At 44.9% G+C, this 20,657-nt stretch overlaps 1 protein-coding gene across 1 annotated transcript in view; it reads right to left on the minus strand.

Moving 5' to 3' along the window:
* The window catches only part of LOC122812230 (intercellular adhesion molecule 5-like), a 423,548-nt gene that overhangs the window by 239,483 nt on the left and 163,408 nt on the right, over positions 1–20,657 (minus strand). The window contains exon 4 of the mRNA XM_044084585.1: positions 11,349–11,624. Coding sequence (XP_043940520.1) covers positions 11,349–11,624 — 276 coding nt within the window. The remainder of the gene's footprint in view (positions 1–11,348; positions 11,625–20,657) is intronic.

Raw genomic sequence — 20,657 nt, forward strand, 5'->3', positions numbered from 1 at the left:
ACAATTAGCAATCCATCTCGATAGTGTGACTTTAGAAACTGCTTTACCCAAAGCAAATTTAGCAAAGGAGATGAACAGCTGATCTGATTGCCTGTGACCAGCTGTTCTGTGAATGTAAAATCGTAATTGTCTATGAACATCCAAGGAATGCAATTTGTATTCTCCTTTGTTTGAGTACTTGGGAAAAAACACAGGTAAGTTGATTGATTGGTTGATATTAGATTCTGAAGAGACTTTTGGAAGAAAGGATGGATTGGTCCTGAGGCACACCCTATCTGGAAAGAAGGAAAGGTAAGGCGGTTTGACGCATAGAGCCTGAAGTTCAGACACTCTTCTGGCTGAAGTGATAGCTACTAAGAAGGCAGTCTTCCAGGAAAGGTACTTCAGGTCTGTAGAAGCTGCAGGCTCGAAGGGAGGAGCAGTAAGGGCTTGCAGAACTAAAGATAGGTCCCAAGGTGGTACAATCTCTTTGACTGGAGGCCTCAACAAAAAATCCCTTTAAGAAAGGTTTTGCACAATTTAGCGTCATGAGGGAGCTGTCTCATGACCAATGTGATAATGAGAGATGGCTGCCAATTGTACCTTAATCGTGGAAGAACTTGCCCCTTGATGAAAGAGGTCTGTTAAAAATCCAGCACTGCCGACATAGGTGCTGAAAAAGGATCCAAACTTTTCTGGACCGCCCAAATAGAGAATCTCTTCCATTTACTCCGATAAACCTGCCTAGTGGAAGGTTTATGAGTCGCCACTAGGATGGCCTTGACCGGTGACGAGATACCGGGAGTCCTAATCAAGGATGGAACTGGAGCAGCCAAGCTGTCAATTTCAGGGTGCGTAGATTGGGGCGAATTCCCAAAGGGTGGGAGATGAGATCCGGGATCGGATCCAGAATCCAGGGTGGATTCACTTTGTGAGACCATACAAAGGGGAACCAGGGTTGACGAGGCCAGAACGGGGCAATGAGAATCATTCTGCTCCCCAAACTGTTGGCTTTCTGCAGAAGCCTCTGCATCAGAGGTAGTGGAGGGTAGGCATAAAGGAGACCGGGAGGCCAAGCATGCACCAGCGTCTCGGGATTCCCCTGGTGCGGGAAGCAGAGCGAAGAAATTGTCGCATTTGGCGTTTGAGTGAGAGGCAAAAAGATCGCAACAGGGTTGCCCCCAGACGGCAAAAATCTTCTTCACTACCTGAGGATTGAGAGACCACTCGTGACGGGAAAGAATGGTGCGACTGAGTTTGTCCACAAAGATGTTGGATTTTCCCGGAATGTGCGTTGCTACAAGAAAGCGTTTGGTGGAAATTGCCCATTCCCAGACTCTCATGGCCTCTCGACAAAGGGGATAGGACCTGGTTCCTCCCTGTTTGTTGATGTACCAGACTACTGACATGTTGTCTGTCTGAATTGCAATAGTCCCTGAAGGAAGAAGGTTGTGAAGTGCTTGCAACGCTAGGAGCACAGCCCTCATTTCCAGGACATTTATATGCAACGAAGTCTCTGTGGGGTTCCACGTGCCTTGGACAATCTTCCCCGCAGAATGCCCCCCCCACCCGAGGCGAGAAGCGTCCGTGGTCACTGTGGCTCGGGGAAATGCTGCACAAAAAGGTCTCCCTGTCAGAGGCTCCAGAGACCGAAGCCACCAAAGAAGGGAATCCTTGCATGCTTTGCTGACCGCTATCGGACTGTTGAGAGAGGAATAGAGAGGGGACCACTGAACCTGAAGGGTCCATTGAAGAACCCGCATGAGTAAGCGCATGAATAAGAAGCGGGATAGCTGCCGCCATCGAACCTAGGGCCCTCAGGACCGAAGCTGCTGTCGGAAATGGTTGCAGGACCGCTGCGACATGACACTTCAGGTTGGAAATTCTGTCTGGGGTGAGGAAGGCTCGCATTGACCTGGTGTTTAGTCTTCCTCCTATGAAATCTATAATTTGTGTGGGGTGCAGTAAAGATTTCTCCCAGTTGATAGTGATGCCCAGCCTTGGGGCTATCTGAAGGAAGTAGTCCCTGGCTGAGCACAGAAGATGCCTTGATGATGCCGTCAGGAGCCAGTCGTCCAGGTACGGAAAGACCTGTAATCCCTGGAGTCTCAGGTGGGCCGCTACAACTGCTAGTACCTTGGTGAACACCCTGGGGGCTGAGGTGAGACCGAAGGTAAGGACCCTGAACTGATAATGACTGGCTCCCAGCCGGAAGCGAAGAAACCTCCTGGACCGTCTGTCCATGCGAATGTGGTAGTACGCGTCCTTGAGGTCGATGGAGCACATCCAGTCGTTCTCCCTCAAGAGGGGGAGTATAGATTGAAGGGTGACCATCCGGAACTTTGCTTGGTTACTGACAGGTTCAGTAGGGAAAGATCTAAGATCGGTCTTAAGTCCCCCGTTTTCTTTGGCACTAAAAAGAACCTGGAGTAAAACCCTGACCCGGTTTGATCTAGGGGGAACGCACTGGATAGCTCTTTTTTCTAGCAGCTGTCTGATTTCGATAGCTGCTGCCTCCCTTTGGTCGGGTGGTACATCTGGGAGGCTGCGAGATCTGGGAACTTTGTACAGGGGAATTGTATAACCTCTGGATATCACGCGAAGCACCCAACGGTCTGTTGTGATGGACTCCCAAGAAGTTAGGTGCCTCGAAAAACGCCCCCCGACTGCCTCCAGAGACGGACAGCCGGGCAACCCTTCAGGGCTGCTGCGTGGGCCTATCAGAGAAAGGTTCTCTGGACCCAAAGTTTCTAGGAGCCCCTCTGCCTCTAGGACGGCGACCTCCCTGTCCTCCTCTGCCACGGGAGGACTGGTTATCTGGAGCAGGTTGGGACTGCTGCAACTTCCGGAACCACATCTTCTTCTGTCCCTTTTGGTTCTTCGAGAAGGACCTCTGGGGAGCTGAGAAGCGGACTCCGACAGCAGACAGCATCTTCCCGTCCTTCTCGCTCTGGACCAATGTTTCGCGAACAGTTTTGCCAAACAAGGCAGAACCATCAAAGGGGGCATTCGCGAAAGTCGCCTTGAAGGGCTCTGCGAAATCACAGTGGCGGAGCCAGGCCTGCCGCCTCATGACTAGGCCTGCTCCACTGGCTCTAGCGGCACCCTCGGTAGCGTGAGAAAGTAGCCGCATAGATGTGTTAGAAACTGCTCTAAGAGTGGCCATTCGGGTGGAGTATACCTGCTTGTCCTCACCCGACATGGACTCTGGAGGAGATGCAGCGTATTCTTTAATCAAATCCCGCTGCATCCTGATGACGTGTGCCATGTAGTTCAGCGCTCTCAAAGAGAAGGTTGCTGAACTGAAAACTCGCTTCCCAATGAGATCCATCAAGCGGGACTCCTTGCCCGGAGGATGCATAGAGGGACTCTCCTGGGCCAACTCCCTCTTAGTGGCTGCAGCCATCATCATGGCATCTACTGGAGGGCCTTTGCTCCAGTGAATGCAGCCTGCCGGAGGGGTAAGGATACGGTCAGGACGCTTGGGTACAGGCTCAACGGTGTCCGGATCCTTCCACGCTCTGGTGGATATAAGGTCCACCAGAGGGTCGGCAGGAGGGGACACCCAAGAGGTAGATGGGCCCGCCTCGAATGCCTCCAAGAACACAGACTCGTCTGAGGAGGCCTTGGGGGCAGACCACCCCCCCCTAATCCTCAACATTTCCATAATGTCTCCAAATGAGACGTCTTCAGGGGGTGACCTTGGGGAGCCCTCCCCTTCATCCAAGTCTGTGTCTTTGGTAACGGACTCGGGGGAGTCCATGTGCCTCCTTTTGCACTTACGCTTCCGAGGTACTTCTTTGGGGGGGCTGTCCGAGGAGTACTCTTCCGCAGCTGGATGTTCCAAGGGAACTACTTGGGACATCGAGGCGGGCTTGTCCCTGGGACCGGCTGGTGGGAGCCTGGCCCAACTGCAAGGGAGTGCGGGATGGAGCCGTGGCAGGGACCGGGGGTCCGGAAGACCTCAACAGTGCCCTTTCCACTACGTCGAAGGCCGAGGGGGAGCCAGCTTCTCTGAACCCGAGCCGACCCCCACTGGATCCGGCCGCGGATCGGAGCTGAGACCATCGGATCCGAGAGACTGGTGTGCTCCGACCTAGACGGAGCCGAAGACACACCAGCTCCCTCGGATCCGAGGCTCGGTCCTCGGCTCCGAGAGGTCGGGTCCGAAGCACCTGAAGCACTCAAGGGATGGGACGGGTCCGAGGTGCGCCGACCTATCGGGTCCGACCCACCCCCGGATCCAACTCTGCCCTGCGCCGACAGCTCTGAACCCATGGTGTGGGTCGGAGAAGGAGCCAAAGGGGGTCGAAGCCCCTCCCGGATGGGGGGGGCTAGGAGCACTCCCATTTGCATTTGGGCCTGGATGAATCTCCTCATCATCCGGTCCATGTCTGCTTCACTCATGGAGAAGGTAGATCTAGTCGAGGCCACCGAAGCGGACCTAGAGAGCCGCCTTGGGGACCTCGCTGAAGGGCTAGCCTCCTCCTCCTCGGGCCCAGGAGAGAACCGAGGGGAGTGGAGCCGAGGAGGAGGGAAACTAGAAGGCACAGGAGAGGCCCGCTTGGATGGAGGAGCCGAACTAGAGGTTTCAGCTCTCCATTTGTGGTGCCTCTCCCTGTGCCTCTCCTTCTTTTCTCTCTCCCTAGAAGTCTCTCTCTCCTCCGCCTTAGAGGGAGGTTGAGTCCCAGCCGGGGGAGGAGAGCCCACAGCAACTGCTTGCTGTGTAGAAGGGGCAGAAGCTGAAGCGGTATCTGGAGGGAGAAGTCCCGCCAGAACAAGCTTCGACCTCCGCTCCCTCAAAGCTCGGGGGTTGAACCCTGCACAAATGGTACAACCAGATGACAGGTGTTCAACCCCAAGCATTTAACACACCGAGTGTGGCCATCCGCCGGGGACAGCTTATGGCCACACTCGGTGCACTTAGAAAAACTGCCTTATGGGCTTCAGACATACTCTAGCCCTAACAGGCCTAAACACACACAAACCACTCAAACTACGCAAACCCGGGAAGAAAATATAAAAGACAGAGGAAGGAAAGCCTAACAGACACACTTCTATCTAAAATAATCAAAAAAGGTTAAATTTTACAAAATTTTCCTGTCAGAAAACTTATCTGCACTAGGAGCTCAAGGAATCCGTCGCAACTTGAAAGCGGCAAACGAAATCTGAGGTCAGTCAGGGCTTGGCAAGGGGTTATGGGTAGAGGGAGGAGCTAGGAGCTCGGAGCCTAAGCTTTTGAAAGGCCGGCTCGGATCCGAGGTCGGATCCGATACCCACAGGTTGCAGACAAATGAAGTCTGCCTACTTCAGATCTGCTCTTATTTGACTAGACTAAAAACTACGTCATTATCTTCTGTAATATACAGACTCCTACAAGTTGACCAGTGCCTTGTCTTCTAAACTACATCAAATACTATTCTCTGAGACATCTTCTTCCTGAAAAAGAAAAACTTCTCAGTTAATACTTGTTCCAAAGGTATAATTCTATGACAGAATATCAACAAGTCTCAATTCAGAAATAAATTCATCACTCAGCACCTCCCACACCTTTGGAACAAGCTTAACCTACATATGAGACAGGGTAAAACCCTAACAATACCAACCCTTGTGCAAAATGGGGAAAGGGGTTGAGGATAGATGGATATATTCAAATTTCAATTAAGTGAAGAGATGAAAACAAGTGAATTCATTCCAGGAGTCAATGGCTACAAACTTTGAACTATGTAAAATGAAGCATTATCACATCTCAGTTCTCCCTATTCCTTCTGGTTTTCTTTTTCTTCCTTTTCTCTTAACTTCTCATTTTTTCCCTTCTCTCTAGCAAAATCCAAGTGGAAATAATAGGTTTATATCTCTCAAATTAACCGTATATCCTACCATAATCTTCTGAACTATTAGCTAACCTTGAAGGATACTTCTCTTATTAGCTAAGCCTAGGTTGACAAATATCTGGTTTATTTTAAGGGCATGCACCAATCAACTACAACATAACAAATATATTTTTATTCTCTGAGGTGAGGGAGTCTTAAAGTGTATTACTGGTATTTCCAGGTTGCTAGTGATTTTGAAAAAAAATTAATATGGCAATTTTTTTGTTTGTTTTAGTTTCACTGTCTACTCCACATTTCTTTATGACAAGACCCACACAATTATATCATTGTTGGCATTAAATAATGATTTACATAGAAAAGCAAGGCATTCTTGGCAAGGAAAAACAATCTACTTCCTCAGAATAGTGGCCTCTTACTTACATTGTTCTTTTAGTACTACAGAATTATCTAAGTTCATTTTCAAAGTAAGGTGTTCCAGCTACAAAACTTAATTAACAATGTACATTTCTTGTGGGTAAAAGTCTTCCTATGTGCAGTTAGGATGGAAACATAGTACTGATACACTAATTTAGGTAGTGAGGTATTGTATGTCAAGTCTATAATGATGTCATAGCAATTTTTAGCTCCATGAAATACTTCAGGAGACCAACCTTATCAACAAAATAAAAAAAGCAAAAAGTATACACTTCTTGCAGCACACACATACTGATATTGTATATAGTAAGGTGGTCATACACAACTCCTGGGGTTTGTTAAACTGGCTTCAGGAAGTGCAGTAATACTCTTTAAAGGTAGCAGTCAAAGCTACTGAAGGTGGGGAAATCACAACTCCCTCCAGGGAAATAGGTCTCATTTTCTCTCTGAGTACTCTTTCTTTTGAGAAACAGTACTATTCAAGAATTATGTTTGATTGTTTGTAGACTCTTGTGCAATTATGTAGAAAGAAAATGGAAAGTCACTCACAAAAGCAGGCATCATTATTTACTATGTGAAGCATATTAAAAGGAGTTCATTACTTTTAAAGATAAATCTCTGGTAATTACCTTGTAAAATTTCACTGCTTCCATTTTGAAAGTGTGATAAAGTAGTGTATTGCTGACAAATGATTATTTAAAACTACTGGTTATTTCACAGCAAAAAGTATAACTACCTCTTGTATTTTTTTTGTTATATTTTGCTAAATTAGTCAGTTTATAGACAGAATATTTTTCTTCCTGGCAGCACAAATACACAGACATCAGCACTACTACCTCATAGCACTTGGTTATCCAGTTTGGCTCTCTGTTGGGATGCTTTCTGTGTAGAGTCTGCATGTCCTCTCTGTATTTACTTAAGTTTTGAATGCAGGATATATTTTTCTCACATCTAAAAGACATACTAAAGTGAAACAGTGATCTTCTGAATTGTCTGCAGGAGTGCTTATATATCAGTAAGAGTGTCCATCCTGTGAAAAACTTTTGTCCTATCCAGAATAATCTCTCTGCCTTGCACCCACTGAATCTAGTACTGGGATAAGTTCTGACTAACATCAACCCCAAAATGGATAAACAGAATAGTCAGAGAATGAATAAATACTGTTTTCTTCATCTGGTCTTGAGGAAGGGTAGAATTTAACTAAAAGTACTTTACTGGTATCTCTTAGCCATTTTCCATTTTAAGACTAACATGCAGTAATGTGCTTGACTATGGACATTTTACAGTTTTGTCGAAGATATCATCAGAAGTTTTTGTGCACCCAAGTATTCATTCAATGTTGCAAAAGATGAAATGTCAAACAAGCCTACTTAGCATACTGGCCAGACGATGGGCACATAAACAAATGATAATGCTAACTAACACTGTCATTTAAACTTTTTCAGGTGAAGGCAATATAAATATTTGATTTCTAAATTACACTTTTTCCTATCAAATAGGTCTATATTAGTTTGCCCAAATTTATAACAATGCTTTGAAAACTATAAGAGATAGTTAGGTACTTCATTGGTGGTAGAGATATATAAAATATTCGATTATGGTTTCCCCAATATAATATGATAATTATTATAACAATATTATAACATCTTGCCTTACTGTTAATTTACTTAGAAAGGATATATCTAGCACAGGACATTTTATTTACTGTACTTCCTAAATTAACAGTTATTAACTAGAAAAGTAAGTTATTTCCAAATGTAAACATAGACATTGTTTTATTCAGCATCAATTTGTCCAATACTAAATCACAATTACAGTCAGAATGCACAACTAATAAATTAACAAATGCAGTAATATAATATAGTCATTTCTAGCGATAAATGCATCTTATGTTTATTATTACCATTTATCTTCTGTAAATGTGTCAAATTCCACACTACCAAGCCCCAGAGACACTTGCTCTTCCCATCTTACAACCCTAAGTAAAACAGACTCTACCTCTTTGGCCAATATCTTTGTATCTAGTTTACAACACTGTCAAGGTAACTCATGTGCCTGGAAGACAACCTCTGCCTTCTCAGTAAACTGTTTTTCATCTACCATCTTCCATCCCCTTAAGGAAGACCAGAAGCATTTTTATTTCAGATATAACAAAGCTGAAATAACATTATTTTACTGAGCACAAATATAAATATCTCACAGATATATGTTAACAGATACCTATTCTTAAATGCTCATTTAAAATGAGGTAGAGTGAAAATGTAGTTTTTGTTTAGTATATTATAACAGCATTCTTGTATCTCACGAACTTTATTTACTTATTTATCAAGTCTGTTTACTGTGATGGTACACTGATCATAACAGACCACTTGCATGCAAAGCCCGGATAACAAACTTTGTTAAGTTAGCACATTGCAAAGATGTTACAACACTATCCTTGTATTTCATAAGCTGCACATTTTTAAGTAACTATGTTACCATGTTGAGCTTGAATTCTGACATGACTTATTTCTAACTGTAGCAACAGTGAAGTATCTGTCAGCTGTTTTCAAATCCACTGTCTACACTTTTAATGATTTTATGTCCTCTATAAGGAGACTGGGTCACAACTGAAAATTTAAAATAAAGAATGACAGGTGTGGATTTGAAAACTTGTATTCCAAAAAAGCTCCTAATGCTTTGACTAAAAGTCTTTCAGAGAGTATAAAACACAACCATAAAAAACTCACTGAATACTCAATCCAATTAAATAATTAACCAATCACAATTAAAAAATAATTGAAAATAATCAGCCTAAAAGAAACTTTCACTCTGATACTTGATTCAATTCATTTGGTTTTGAAGTCCAAAATTTCAAAGTATAGATGGCTTCCATGTGTCTAAGTAAAAATCTAATGGCCTTCACTTTCTTTCACCAGGAAAAACATGCTAAAGAATAGAGCATTTAAAGCATGGTAGCGTTGTTACCTCACAGCAAGAGGTTCTCCCGTTCGATTCTCGGCTTGGCTTGGGAGTGCCTTCTGTGTGGAGTCTGCATGTCCTCCCCATGGTTGGGTAGCATTCAAAAGACATGCATGCGTAAATGGGCATGCCTTTGTTGAAGGTTGGGTGTCAAGCCGGCACCTCGGCGTTTCGTAAAAACCTACTGCCAGTCATTAGTGGATTGGAGTTCCGCTGTGGCGACTCCTTATCGGGGAAAAAGCCGAAAGACAAACACTACAATTATACATTTTTAAAAATATGCTCTGCTATTTGATTTTCACTTTTACCTAAACTAATACGACTTAAATGCTCTTGCATTCTACACTAAAACTTCTAGTTATTTAACCATTATGATGTAAATTTCACTCATATCATATTGTATATATCACACTTTTGTAATGCAATTAAAATGCTTTTGAATCAAAAATCAAATGTATTAATCTTATACAGTGGTGATACAAACTTGCTGATATTTACAATTAGAAAAGTGAAACACTCCAGTTTTCATACAACCCACTTCAAGACCACCCAAATTTACCACTGGTTTCTTAAAATGACTATGTACCAAATAATCACTCAAATGTTGTCCCTTAGAAAAAATAAATGCTGGCTCTATTATTTAGGCTCAGTAACAGAACTGGAGCTTTTTTTTTCAGAACTTTGCAGAACCTTACCACCAAATCTAGAAGCCCTTTTTTAATGCCACTATATTCCGTCACTATATAAATATCTTCTTTGTTATCATGACTATATCTCTGAAGCATTCCCTTTCTGTTAATCAAATCACTCTCATCACCTATCCTATATACTTCCCTTTCAGACAGTAAACTCTGTCTAACAGTAATACAACTCTTCAAATAAGCTGTCCAGACATCTGTGATATTATATGCATAACTTCAAAACAATAAATAATTAAACCTGTTTAGCCACTTTGGTGGCATACAGGGATAAAGCCCTGACTATGGTCCAGGTGACCCTGGTTTGATTAGCATCTCAAGTGACTGAGTGGCAAGGAGAGATGGGCATACCCATCCTCAGGAAAGGATGGTCTGTGGGTATCTCTAGATGGCAATCCGTGGTGGAGACTGAGGATATTATCAGAGGAGACATGTTCAGAGGGGGCAGTGGGGGTTGGCTAAACTGTATGGAGGTGGACTGATATGCCCCAGATCTCCAGAGTGCATGCCCTCTCAGGGCAGTACCTCATTGCCACAAGGGAAGGCGATACAGGGTAGGCTAATAAGTTCTCCCTGGATGGAGGCAGAGATGTGCTGAGCCCCACTGTCTGCAGTACATAACCAGTTCCAGCAGATTTCCAGAATAAGTCCAGGGAGCATGGAGGAGCTGGTAGACCCCGTGCAAATGGGGCATGAGGGTTAGGCTGATAACAACAAAGGAGGAGTAGGGGGGGAAGAAACAGTAACAAAAATAAATAAATAATTAAACCAGTTGCCTTTTGAAAATCTGACCATTTATTACCAATGAGACTACATGGAAGGGGTTTTTGGCCCAGCATGTCACCCAGTTAGAAAACAGTTAAGAATAGATAAATAAATAAATAAACATAGTCAGCGTTGTCTAGAACGGACAAGCATGGGCAGCATGAAGCAGTGGTTAAGGCCTCTACTATACAGCAGCAAAAATCTAGGGTTCAGTCTTAAGATGACAAATGTTCAGATTTACTTTACCTCCCAAACAAACATGCTGGGTGATCGGTTACTCTACATTTCGTGTTTGTGCATGAATTTAAATTTGTGTGTGCATATTAATATAAATATTTCCTCTTGTGGCCTGTGTCAGGCTTGAAAAGTGTCTTACAAGAAGAATTTCACTTATTTGTTTAGCAAACAAATAATTAATAATTAAATCAGTGCATATCTAACCTGTAAACCTTGTCCGTGTAGTTCTTCATGGAAGCATTCCTACAGAAATGGCATCACTGAACTCCCTTTCTCTCTTGCTAGGACTGATGTCAACCAGATATAATTATCTGGGATAGTACCCATGCCAGTAGTAAAAATATAATATCTGTCTTCTGAACTTTCATTTTATTTGACATATGCATTTCTTGCCATGATTTGCATCAACAGGTACAACTTAAACACTAGAGCACTTACTTCCATTTATTAAGTGACTTACCATAACCAGTTATGGACTGTGTGTCAGTTTTTGTTTCATTTTCTATTGTTGCTTCACACAACAGCCTCTGTTCACCAGTGTCAGCATGAAACATGGCTTCTGCAATGACTTTGTGGTCTTTGATAGTGACTGTTGTGTTCAGTTTCTTCTCAGCATACGTCAGAATGACCTTCATTTTCAAGGGTGGAAAAACACCAGAAATCTCACATGTTACAGTGCTCTCCTTGTTGGCTTCTAGTACATCTTTCACGGTTATTTTTGGTTTTTCTGGAAATGCTATGGCATTGCAAATAAAACAATCATATGACAGTACATAAATAGACATTTAACATAACAATTTCTACTGTTTATCTCAGAAGGCTAAATAAATACAGACATAACAGACTGATAGCTTGTGATAAAAATGCAGCTGCCAGTATAAAGCAGTAAATGAAAAAAAAAAAATCAAACAATCTCATTAATGATCCAGTAAATTAAAGTCTTTCATTATCAAGCTTCTGTTCACTGACTTAGAAATTCATTGTGAGAAAGCACCATAAAGAGAATTAGAATTTAATAGTAAGTCCTTTCTCACCTATTTTCACTATTTCCATAATTGTATCACATGAGTGAAAAAAATGGATGCTTCCATTAACTCTGTTAGCCTGATGAACACACTTGTCCTCCTCCTTTGACTCCTAAGGAGTAACTCACTGTCCACTCAGACCATACTGACTCAGCGAGTTACAGAAACCTAGACACAGACACTGACAACACATAAGGATAGTCTAGTACATTTAGCCTGCCAGCTTCCCCTAGCTTCAGGATAACCTTCAGACTTACTTATTTTTAATCAGATCACAGCTCTATTACACACACACAGACACACACACACACAGACACACACACACACACACACACACACACACACACACACACACACACACACACACACAATGTATGCAGTCTGAAAATTGCTTCCATTAAAACTTCCAGAAACTATACTGAAAACAACAAATCACCACACCAGTAGAACAGACAAAGGTCAGAATTAGAACCTAATATAGATGAACCTCTCTTTTGCCCCATAAGGATTCTGCTTAATACTGCTGTTAAGGTAAAGAAGTAAATGTCTTTTGTAATTACTTGTGTAACCTCTCCTAGGATCTCTGAAGGAAATTACTTTATCAACTTAATATACCTTTGGTTTAAATGAACAAAAATGAGCCCCAAGCCACTTAAATTACACTTACACTCTCTGTTAGAAAACGATTCACTATAACAGGGAAGATCTTTGCCTTAGTTTCTTCTAACCATTTTAAACTTGCTTCCTTGTTCCCTAATGTGCTACTTTTTGAAAAACACTCCTGCAGGTCTTAAAATCTCATTTTTTAATTTTGTATTTATTTATCCTTCTGTTGACCTGGTTAGTCCCACTAGGCTAGCAGCCTCATTTAAGGGGTAGTATTTACACTACTACCCCCAATCTTCTACTATTCCATGAAATTTTGCCCTTCCACTCTTACGCAGGTAGGCTCCATACCAGATGTGTGGACTGGATGCAGCATCCCACTGCACTGCTTACACTCACAGATGATATTCTATGAAACAGGGATAAAAGTAATCTTATTCGTACAGTATTTATTGAGCTAACAAAAGCATTCAACCTAGTAGGCCATCCTGTCCTCATTGACACACTAACCCAAGTCTGGAATAAGCATCAAAGCTCTACCAAGGTTCAAAAATGTTCCATCAGATCAACTCATCTGTGAGAATAATGAAATCCAAGTTGACCTCCCACATTCCTATCATTCTACATACTGATAATATAGTAATCTATAGACCCCAGTACTCTCACTCCTTAATCAGGAATCAACTTCAGAAGAAGATAGCACAATTCTCTTACCGGTTAACTCAGAATACAATTGTTCTCAATGCCAAAAAACAAAACAACACAAATCAATGAAATTGGGTACCAAACACAAGCTCTCCAATGTACTCAAATACTGGCATATAATGAGTAACTATATAATGAGTAACTCAACCTCCCTAGGGACTAAACAACAATTCAGGTATACAGAGATCTGGTTAGATCAATATCTTACCTTTCAATACCATGTTGAATGACCAAAAGCCAAAATCAACTCCCAATTTTTTGGAGCCAGGAAGATGACTCATTTTCTCTTTTCCAAAGGAAAGAACACAACTGACAAACAGGTACTTCTTTCACACACTGAATATGTCCTCTCCCTTGTGGCTGCTTAGTCTCTAAAATAAATCTCCCTTCTTTGCAAATCTCTGTCAACATCTGCAGGTTTATCTCACTGGTTCCCAAGCCAGAATACTGCTGTCAAGTGGTCAGTAAAGCCACTGGCAAATGATTTCTCACAGAATAAAACTTTTAGTTATGTACTTACCATAACGATAGATGTATGTGATCCATCTCGCCTACATTCATAACTGATGGGCTCGGAGCTGAGAATCGGCTCTGACTCGGTCGATACACTAGCACAAAGTCTCTCATAGGCTGGGCCAACCCCTTATCCCAGGATGCAGCACGCCCAAACCCCCAGATCTTGTTTGCCCCACAACAATTCATCCACATGTACCAATCCGAAAAAAAAAATAATACCTTACGTGAAACTACACAACAGTGTTTCCTCCAGCTCCAACAGGTAGGGGGAAGGAGGGAGGGTATGTAAGAATGTAGGCGAGATGGATCACATACATCTATCGTTATGGTAAGTACATAACTAAAAGATGTAATGCAATCCTATCTCGCCTACATTCATAACTGATGGGACAGCGTCCCTAGCACCTAGATCCTGGGAGGCTCACTGGAAAACACTTCTGAGCACTGTGGAACCAAAGGACGCCCGACCCCTAGATGCCACATCCAGTTTGTAATGAGAAATAAATGTATGTGGAGAAGCCCAAGTGGCCACTGCACATATCTCATCCACAGACAGTCTGGCGTGGAAGGCCACTGAAGTTGCCATAGCCCCAGTAGAATGCGTTCTAACTGGAAATGGAAGGTACCTTCCTGTTGATGCATAAATAAATGAAGCACAATCCCTAATCCTCCTAGCAATAGTGGTCTTAGTTACTGCTTTGCCAATCCTGTTATCCGCAAAGGCCACAAACAACTGGTCTGATTTCCTCTGCTGCTGTGTCCTATCTAAGTAAAACCTCAGTTGTCTATGCACATCCAACTGATGAAGTTTGTATTCTGCCTTGTTGGAAAATTTCAGAAAGAAAACTGGTAGCTCTATAGATTATTGCAGACAAAGAGCAGAAGAAACCTTAGGAAGAAAGGATGTATTTAATCTTAGAGATACTCTATCCTTATGAAAGATCAGATAAGGAGGCTTGACAGAAAGGGCTTGAAGCTCTGAAACCCTTCTGGCTGAAGTAATAGCTACCAAGAAGGCAGTCTTCCAAGATAGGAATTTTTGCTCACAAGTGGCCGCCGGCTCGAAGGGATGAGACGTCAAGGCTCCTAGAACCACATTCAAATCCCATGGCAAAACAAGTTGCGACACCGGGGGGTGAAGCAACCAAGCTCCCTTGAGAAAGGCCTTACACAACTTATGACTCATGAGTGAAGACTCAAAGGCAACATGATAATTAGAAATCGCTGTCAATTGGACTTTAAGCGTGGAGACAGCGGAACCCTGTTTAAAAAGTGTTGCCACAAAATCTAATACTGCCGACACGGGGGCTGTCAGAGGGTCAAGGTTGTGCCGCTGGGCCCAAATGGCAAACCTTTTCCATTTATTAGAATATATCTACTTAGTGGAAACTCTGTGGGAAGAAGACAGAATCCGGACTACCTCAGGTGAAAGGATATGCTGTCTGACTAAGGTCGGAAGTGGAGCAGCCAAGCCCCTAGCTTGAGAGTTCGCAGTGATGGATGGGCCTGACCCGACTGAAGAGTCAGGAGGTCTGGAACTGGGTCCAGAATCCAAGGACCCTCCACTGCATACTTCTGAAGGAAGGGAAACCAAACTTGGCTGGGCCAGTGTGGTGCGATCAAAATCATGCTGCTTCCCAAGCAGATCGCCTTCTGAATCACCTTTCGCAGTACAGGGACCGGAGGGAAGGCGTAGAGCAGACCGGAGGGCCAATTGTGGACTAGAGCGTCCCTGGGTGACTCCCCCTGGGGGGGAGGCGGATCAGGGAGAAGAAATTGCTGCACTTCGTATTCCAGGGGCTGGCGAAAAGGTCGCAGCAGAGAAACCCCCACTTGGAGAAGATCCGAGCCGCTACTTGGTCGTTCAGGGACCACTCGTGAGGCATCAGAATAACTCTGCTCAGCCTGTCTGCTATCACATTGGACTTCCCCGGAATGTGCGTTGCCACTAGAAATCTCTGGGAAGCGATTGCCCAATTCCACACTCTGATGGCTTCTCTGCAAAGAGGATAAGACCTGGTTCCTCCCTGCTTGTTCAGGTACCATACCACCGCCATATTGTCTGAGAAGATTGTGATGGTACCCTTGGGAAGAGAGCTGTGAAGTGCCTACAACACTAGAAGCACTGCCCTAATTTCCAGAAGATTGATATGCAAGTGGGTTTCGTGATTTTTCCATGTGCCTTGAACCGTCCTGCCCAGATAATGCCACCCCCACCCTATCTGGGAGGCATCGTGGCAATGGAGGATGGGGGACAGAAGAATCTCCCCTGGTTCAGGTTGGGGGAGAGAAGCCACCAACGAAGATCTCGCCGGCACGTTTCCGTGACGAGAATAGGGTAAGACAATGGCAGTTCTTGGTATGACCACTGGGTCGACAGGAGCCACTGAAGAATTCGCATGTGCAATCTTGCCAGAGGGACCAGAAGAATGGAGGCCGCCATTGATCCCAAAAGCTGAAGGACCATCCTGGCTGGGGCTTTCCATCGGGGCAGTAAGGCTAGGACTTGGTCCTGTAGTATCTTTATCCTCTCTGTTGGAAGGAATGCTCGCATCTCCACAGGGTCTAGCTCTGCGCCTATAAAGGCAACACACTGTGATGGCAGCAATACAGACTTTTCCCAGTTGAATGTAATTCCTAATAGATGTCCCAACTCGATGGTAGCACTCACGGCTAGAGTAAGAAGATGCCTGGTGGGGGCGGTGAGGAGCCAGTCACCTAGATACGGAAATACCTGGAATCCCAGATGTCTCAGGTGAGCCGTCACCACTGCCAGACATTTGGTAAACACCCTGGGGGCTGTGGTGAGACCAAAGGGCAGGGCCCGGAACTGGAAGTGACTGGCTCCTAGGCGAAAGCGTAAATGGATCCTGGATGCTCTGTTTATCTTGATGTGATAATAGGCGTCCTTGAGATCGATGGAGCACATCCATACTCCTTTTTCCAGCAATGGGAAAATGGATTGCAACGTGACCATCCGGAACTTGGACTTCTTTACGAAGGGGTTTAGGCGGCTGAGATCCAGAATGGATCTCAAGTCCCCTGTTCTTTTCGGCACCAAAAATAACCTTGAGTAAGTTCCTAATCTGGTCTGGTCTGCGGGGACTGGCTGGATGACTCCCTTTCCGAGCAGCTTTGCGACCTCTATAGCTGCTTGATCCCGTTGACTGGGTGGCATGTCCGGGATTTTCCTTGACGGTGGAGGGGGACGGATAAAGGGGATGGTGTAACCTCCGGCGATGATACGAAGCACCCACTGATCCTGAGTGATGGAACCCCAGGCCATTGGATGCTCCGAGAATTGACCCCCGACTGGCTCCGGAGATGCACAGTTGGGCAGTCCCTCAGGGACGCTGGAAGGAGGAACCACGAAAGGATTTGTGATCTCCTGAGTTGCAGGGGCCTCCACCGCCTCTAGGGTGACGTCTTCCAGAATAACCCCCCCTCTGCCTCTGGAAGGGGGGGTCACTCTGATGGGTAGGGAAAGACTTTTGGGACTTTCTGAACCACATCTTTCCTCCCCTCTGAGCCTTGGAATAAGGTCTAGAGGGAAGCAAAAAACGGGCCCCAATGGCAGACAAAGTCTTACCCTCCTGCTCACATCTAGTGAGTGTGTCTTTCACCTTGGGTCCAAAGAGAGAGGACCCATGGAATGGAGCGTCTGTGAAGGAAGACTTGAATGCCTCCGCAAAGTGACACAAGCGCATCCAGGCTTGCCTCCTAAGGGCTACGCCCGAACTAGCTGCCCTACCCGCCCCTTCGGCTGCATACGATATGAGCCTCATGGACGAGTTAACAATCAATGAAAGGGTAGACAGCTGGACATTGACAGACTGCGTCAACGCCTCAGGCACGTTACCTGACAGGGTATCTCCCAACTCCTTTATGAGATCCCTTTGGAGCCTCGTAAAGTGACACAAATAATTCAGTGACCGCCGAGTAAAGGTCGCTGAAGTCAGTGTATGCTTCCTGTACCTATTCATGCTCCTGGACTCCTTGTTAAGAGGATGGATAGAAGTAGATGCCTCTGCCACATCCTGCTGGGTGGCAGACGCCACCACCATAGCATCAACCGGAACTCCCTTGGTTAGAAACTCCTTGCCAGGGGGTGCGGATAAAAACTTGTTGGGGTGAGAAGGAACTGGCTCCACAGAATCAGGGTGTTCCCACACCCTTCGACAAATAAGGTCCAGTAACTCATCGAAGGGTGGAGACAACCAGGAGGTGGAAGGTTGGACTCCGAAGGCCTTGAGGAAGACCGACACCTCTGCGGAAGGGGTTTTGGATGGCCAGTCACCCCTCTGTCTCAAGATCTCCAGGATATCGGAGAATGAGACATCGTCAGATGACGACTTAGGGGACCCTTCCTCATCATCAAGGTCAGTGTCCAAGGTGACAGACTCCTCTGGGGAGTCTATGTGCTTCCTCTTGCACAACTTTTTCCTGGGGGGGCTCTTCAGGCACGGACTCTGAAGGCCCCTCAGAAAACAGGGGACCACCCAAGGAGGAATCCTCAGGCCTAGGAGCCACGCTGTCTGAAGACAGGGGGGGCACCAGAAGCTCGTCGCCGTGTCTAGAGAAGGAGTCGCAGATTCAGGTGAAGTCACTAGAGACTTTGGCCAGCACACTTCTCATAGCCTCGAAGGTGGGCCCACCAGAATCTGAAGAAAGGCCCGTCTCTGAGACCATGACCGGGGTTGGGGTTCCCCTAGCCGAGGCGCCAAGTGGAAGACTAGGGCCAAAACCAGAAACCTCGACGAATCCCCTTCGGGCCTGGCTGAGGACACCCGAGAACCAAAACCTCTGGAAGGAACAGAAAGGGTTGGAGCCAAAGTCGGTGCCAACAGACTAGCAGTGGGTCTCGGAACCGACTCAAGGACTTCACCCGACTCTACAAACTCCGGCTCCGATGACACCAAGGTTGTCGGAGGAGGAAGAAATGGTATCGAAAGGGCTGGCACTGGGCTGGGGCTGAAAATAATTTAGATAAGACAGGTGACTGGAGGAGCCTCTGGACCACCCTATATAAATCCGAATTTGATAGCCTGGAGGACCTGGAGGAAACAGAAGGGGGCCGAGAAACTTTTTCTATCAGCTCCGAGACAAAGCTAGGAGGTTGGCTCCGAATCAGCTCCAAAAGAATCGGAACCGAAGCAGACTCTACCAGAACCGAGACCCCTTTCGGTGCCGATGGTTCTGGAGCCGACAAACCTGACCCCAGAGCAGAAACACTCTCCAGCGGCTCCAAGACCAATGGAGCCGAGGAAGGGGGCAGAGTACCTGATCTCTCATCCCGAGACTCCAAGACCAGTGGAGCCGAGGATGAAAACAAAGATTTAGCTCTTTTTGCAGGCGGCTCCGACATACTTGTCGGAACCGAAGACATCTTTTCCTTCGATTTTGAGGTGGGAGAAGAAAACAAAGCTTCCTCGAAGGCTGGCTTGATCAAACCCTTCAGGATAAGCTTATTTTTTCTCTCCTGTAGGACATGAGAGGAGAAAGCATGGCAAACACTGCAAGATTCTTGCAAGTGTTTAGCCCCTAGACAAAAAACACAGATGGCGTGGCCATCTGTCAACGACATCTTGTAACTGCATTTTGTACATTTTTTAAAGCCCGATGGCTTATGTTCCTTTTCTTTGCCAGACATACTAACACTCTAAACACACTCAACACACAAGGAGGGAAGGGAGGGAAGAGCTCTAACTTAAACGCTCGCCGACAAGAAACAGGGCAAAGGCCCTCTAACTTAAATGGGCTAGCCCGCCAAACAGAAGGAATCACCACAACAATCCAAAAAAACAAACACAGTCAATCACAAGGGTACTAAACAACAAGATAGCTATTAAAATAGCTGTTTGGGTATAAAATTTAAGCTAACTGCAAAAAAATGACCAAAAAAGGCCAAAATAGAAGGGTACTTAGCCACAGCCAAGTCGAGACCACGTCATTACTCTAGGAGTGGCAAACGAGATCTGGGGGTTTGGGCGTGGTGCATCCTGGGATAAGGGGTTGGCCCAGCCTATGAGAGACTTCGTGCTAGTGTACCGGCCGAGTATCATTTATGAATGCAGGCGAGATAGGATCGCATTACATCTATTATTAGACTCGTTACTTTTCAAACTAATTAACACTGAATCAATTATTATTTTTTTTTACCAAACCCACTATAACATCACATTTAACAATACCGACATTACATCCCTGCAAATATTAAAAACCAAACTGCATTGTACTAGACTCAACTTTTACATCATAAGACCACAAATCTGGGAATCTCTTCTTAAGTATCTAAAAGAGAACACTTACTATAAACCATTTAGGCACAGTCTTGAACAATTCCTGTTCAAGGATGATGTTTGTAACAGGCAGCATCAACTGAAAGGGACTACGCTCCCCAGGAGTGTAGCTAGGTCAGGGTGAGAGGGACAACTGCCCTGCATGCAAAATGTTGGGAGGTGAAATGAGCTGATCCTGATAGATCTTTAATGCAACACCAGCTTTTAAAATCCGGCTTCATGCAGGCTGGGTATAAAATGTAGCAAATGTTTATTTTACATTTGTGGTAAGCCATTTCTTACAGTTTAAACAGAAAAAAAAATATTTGTTTTAAACTAAAACATGAGCAATATAGCGTTCCATGCAGGTGGAGTATAAACTATAATACAGTTTAAGATGAAGAAATTATTTTTTAACAAAATATGTTAAAGGTAGGTTGAGGGCAGGGCACAGAAACAGGATATGAATGGCTGGGGCTGGAGGGGAGGGGTATGTCATGCATCTGGCCACCTGATTGGTGTGCTAGCAGAAGGAATGTCTATTTTTTCCTCTTCACTTGAACTGGGTGGGACACTGGTTCACTGTACTAAACGAGCTACACTTCTGATGCTCTACTTCCCTAACAACACCTACGTTAT

The sequence above is a fragment of the Protopterus annectens genome, chromosome 9.part0, assembly GCF_019279795.1.
Source record: "Protopterus annectens isolate FY-2018-M chromosome 9.part0, PAN1.0, whole genome shotgun sequence".
NCBI lineage: Eukaryota > Metazoa > Chordata > Ceratodontiformes > Protopteridae > Protopterus > Protopterus annectens.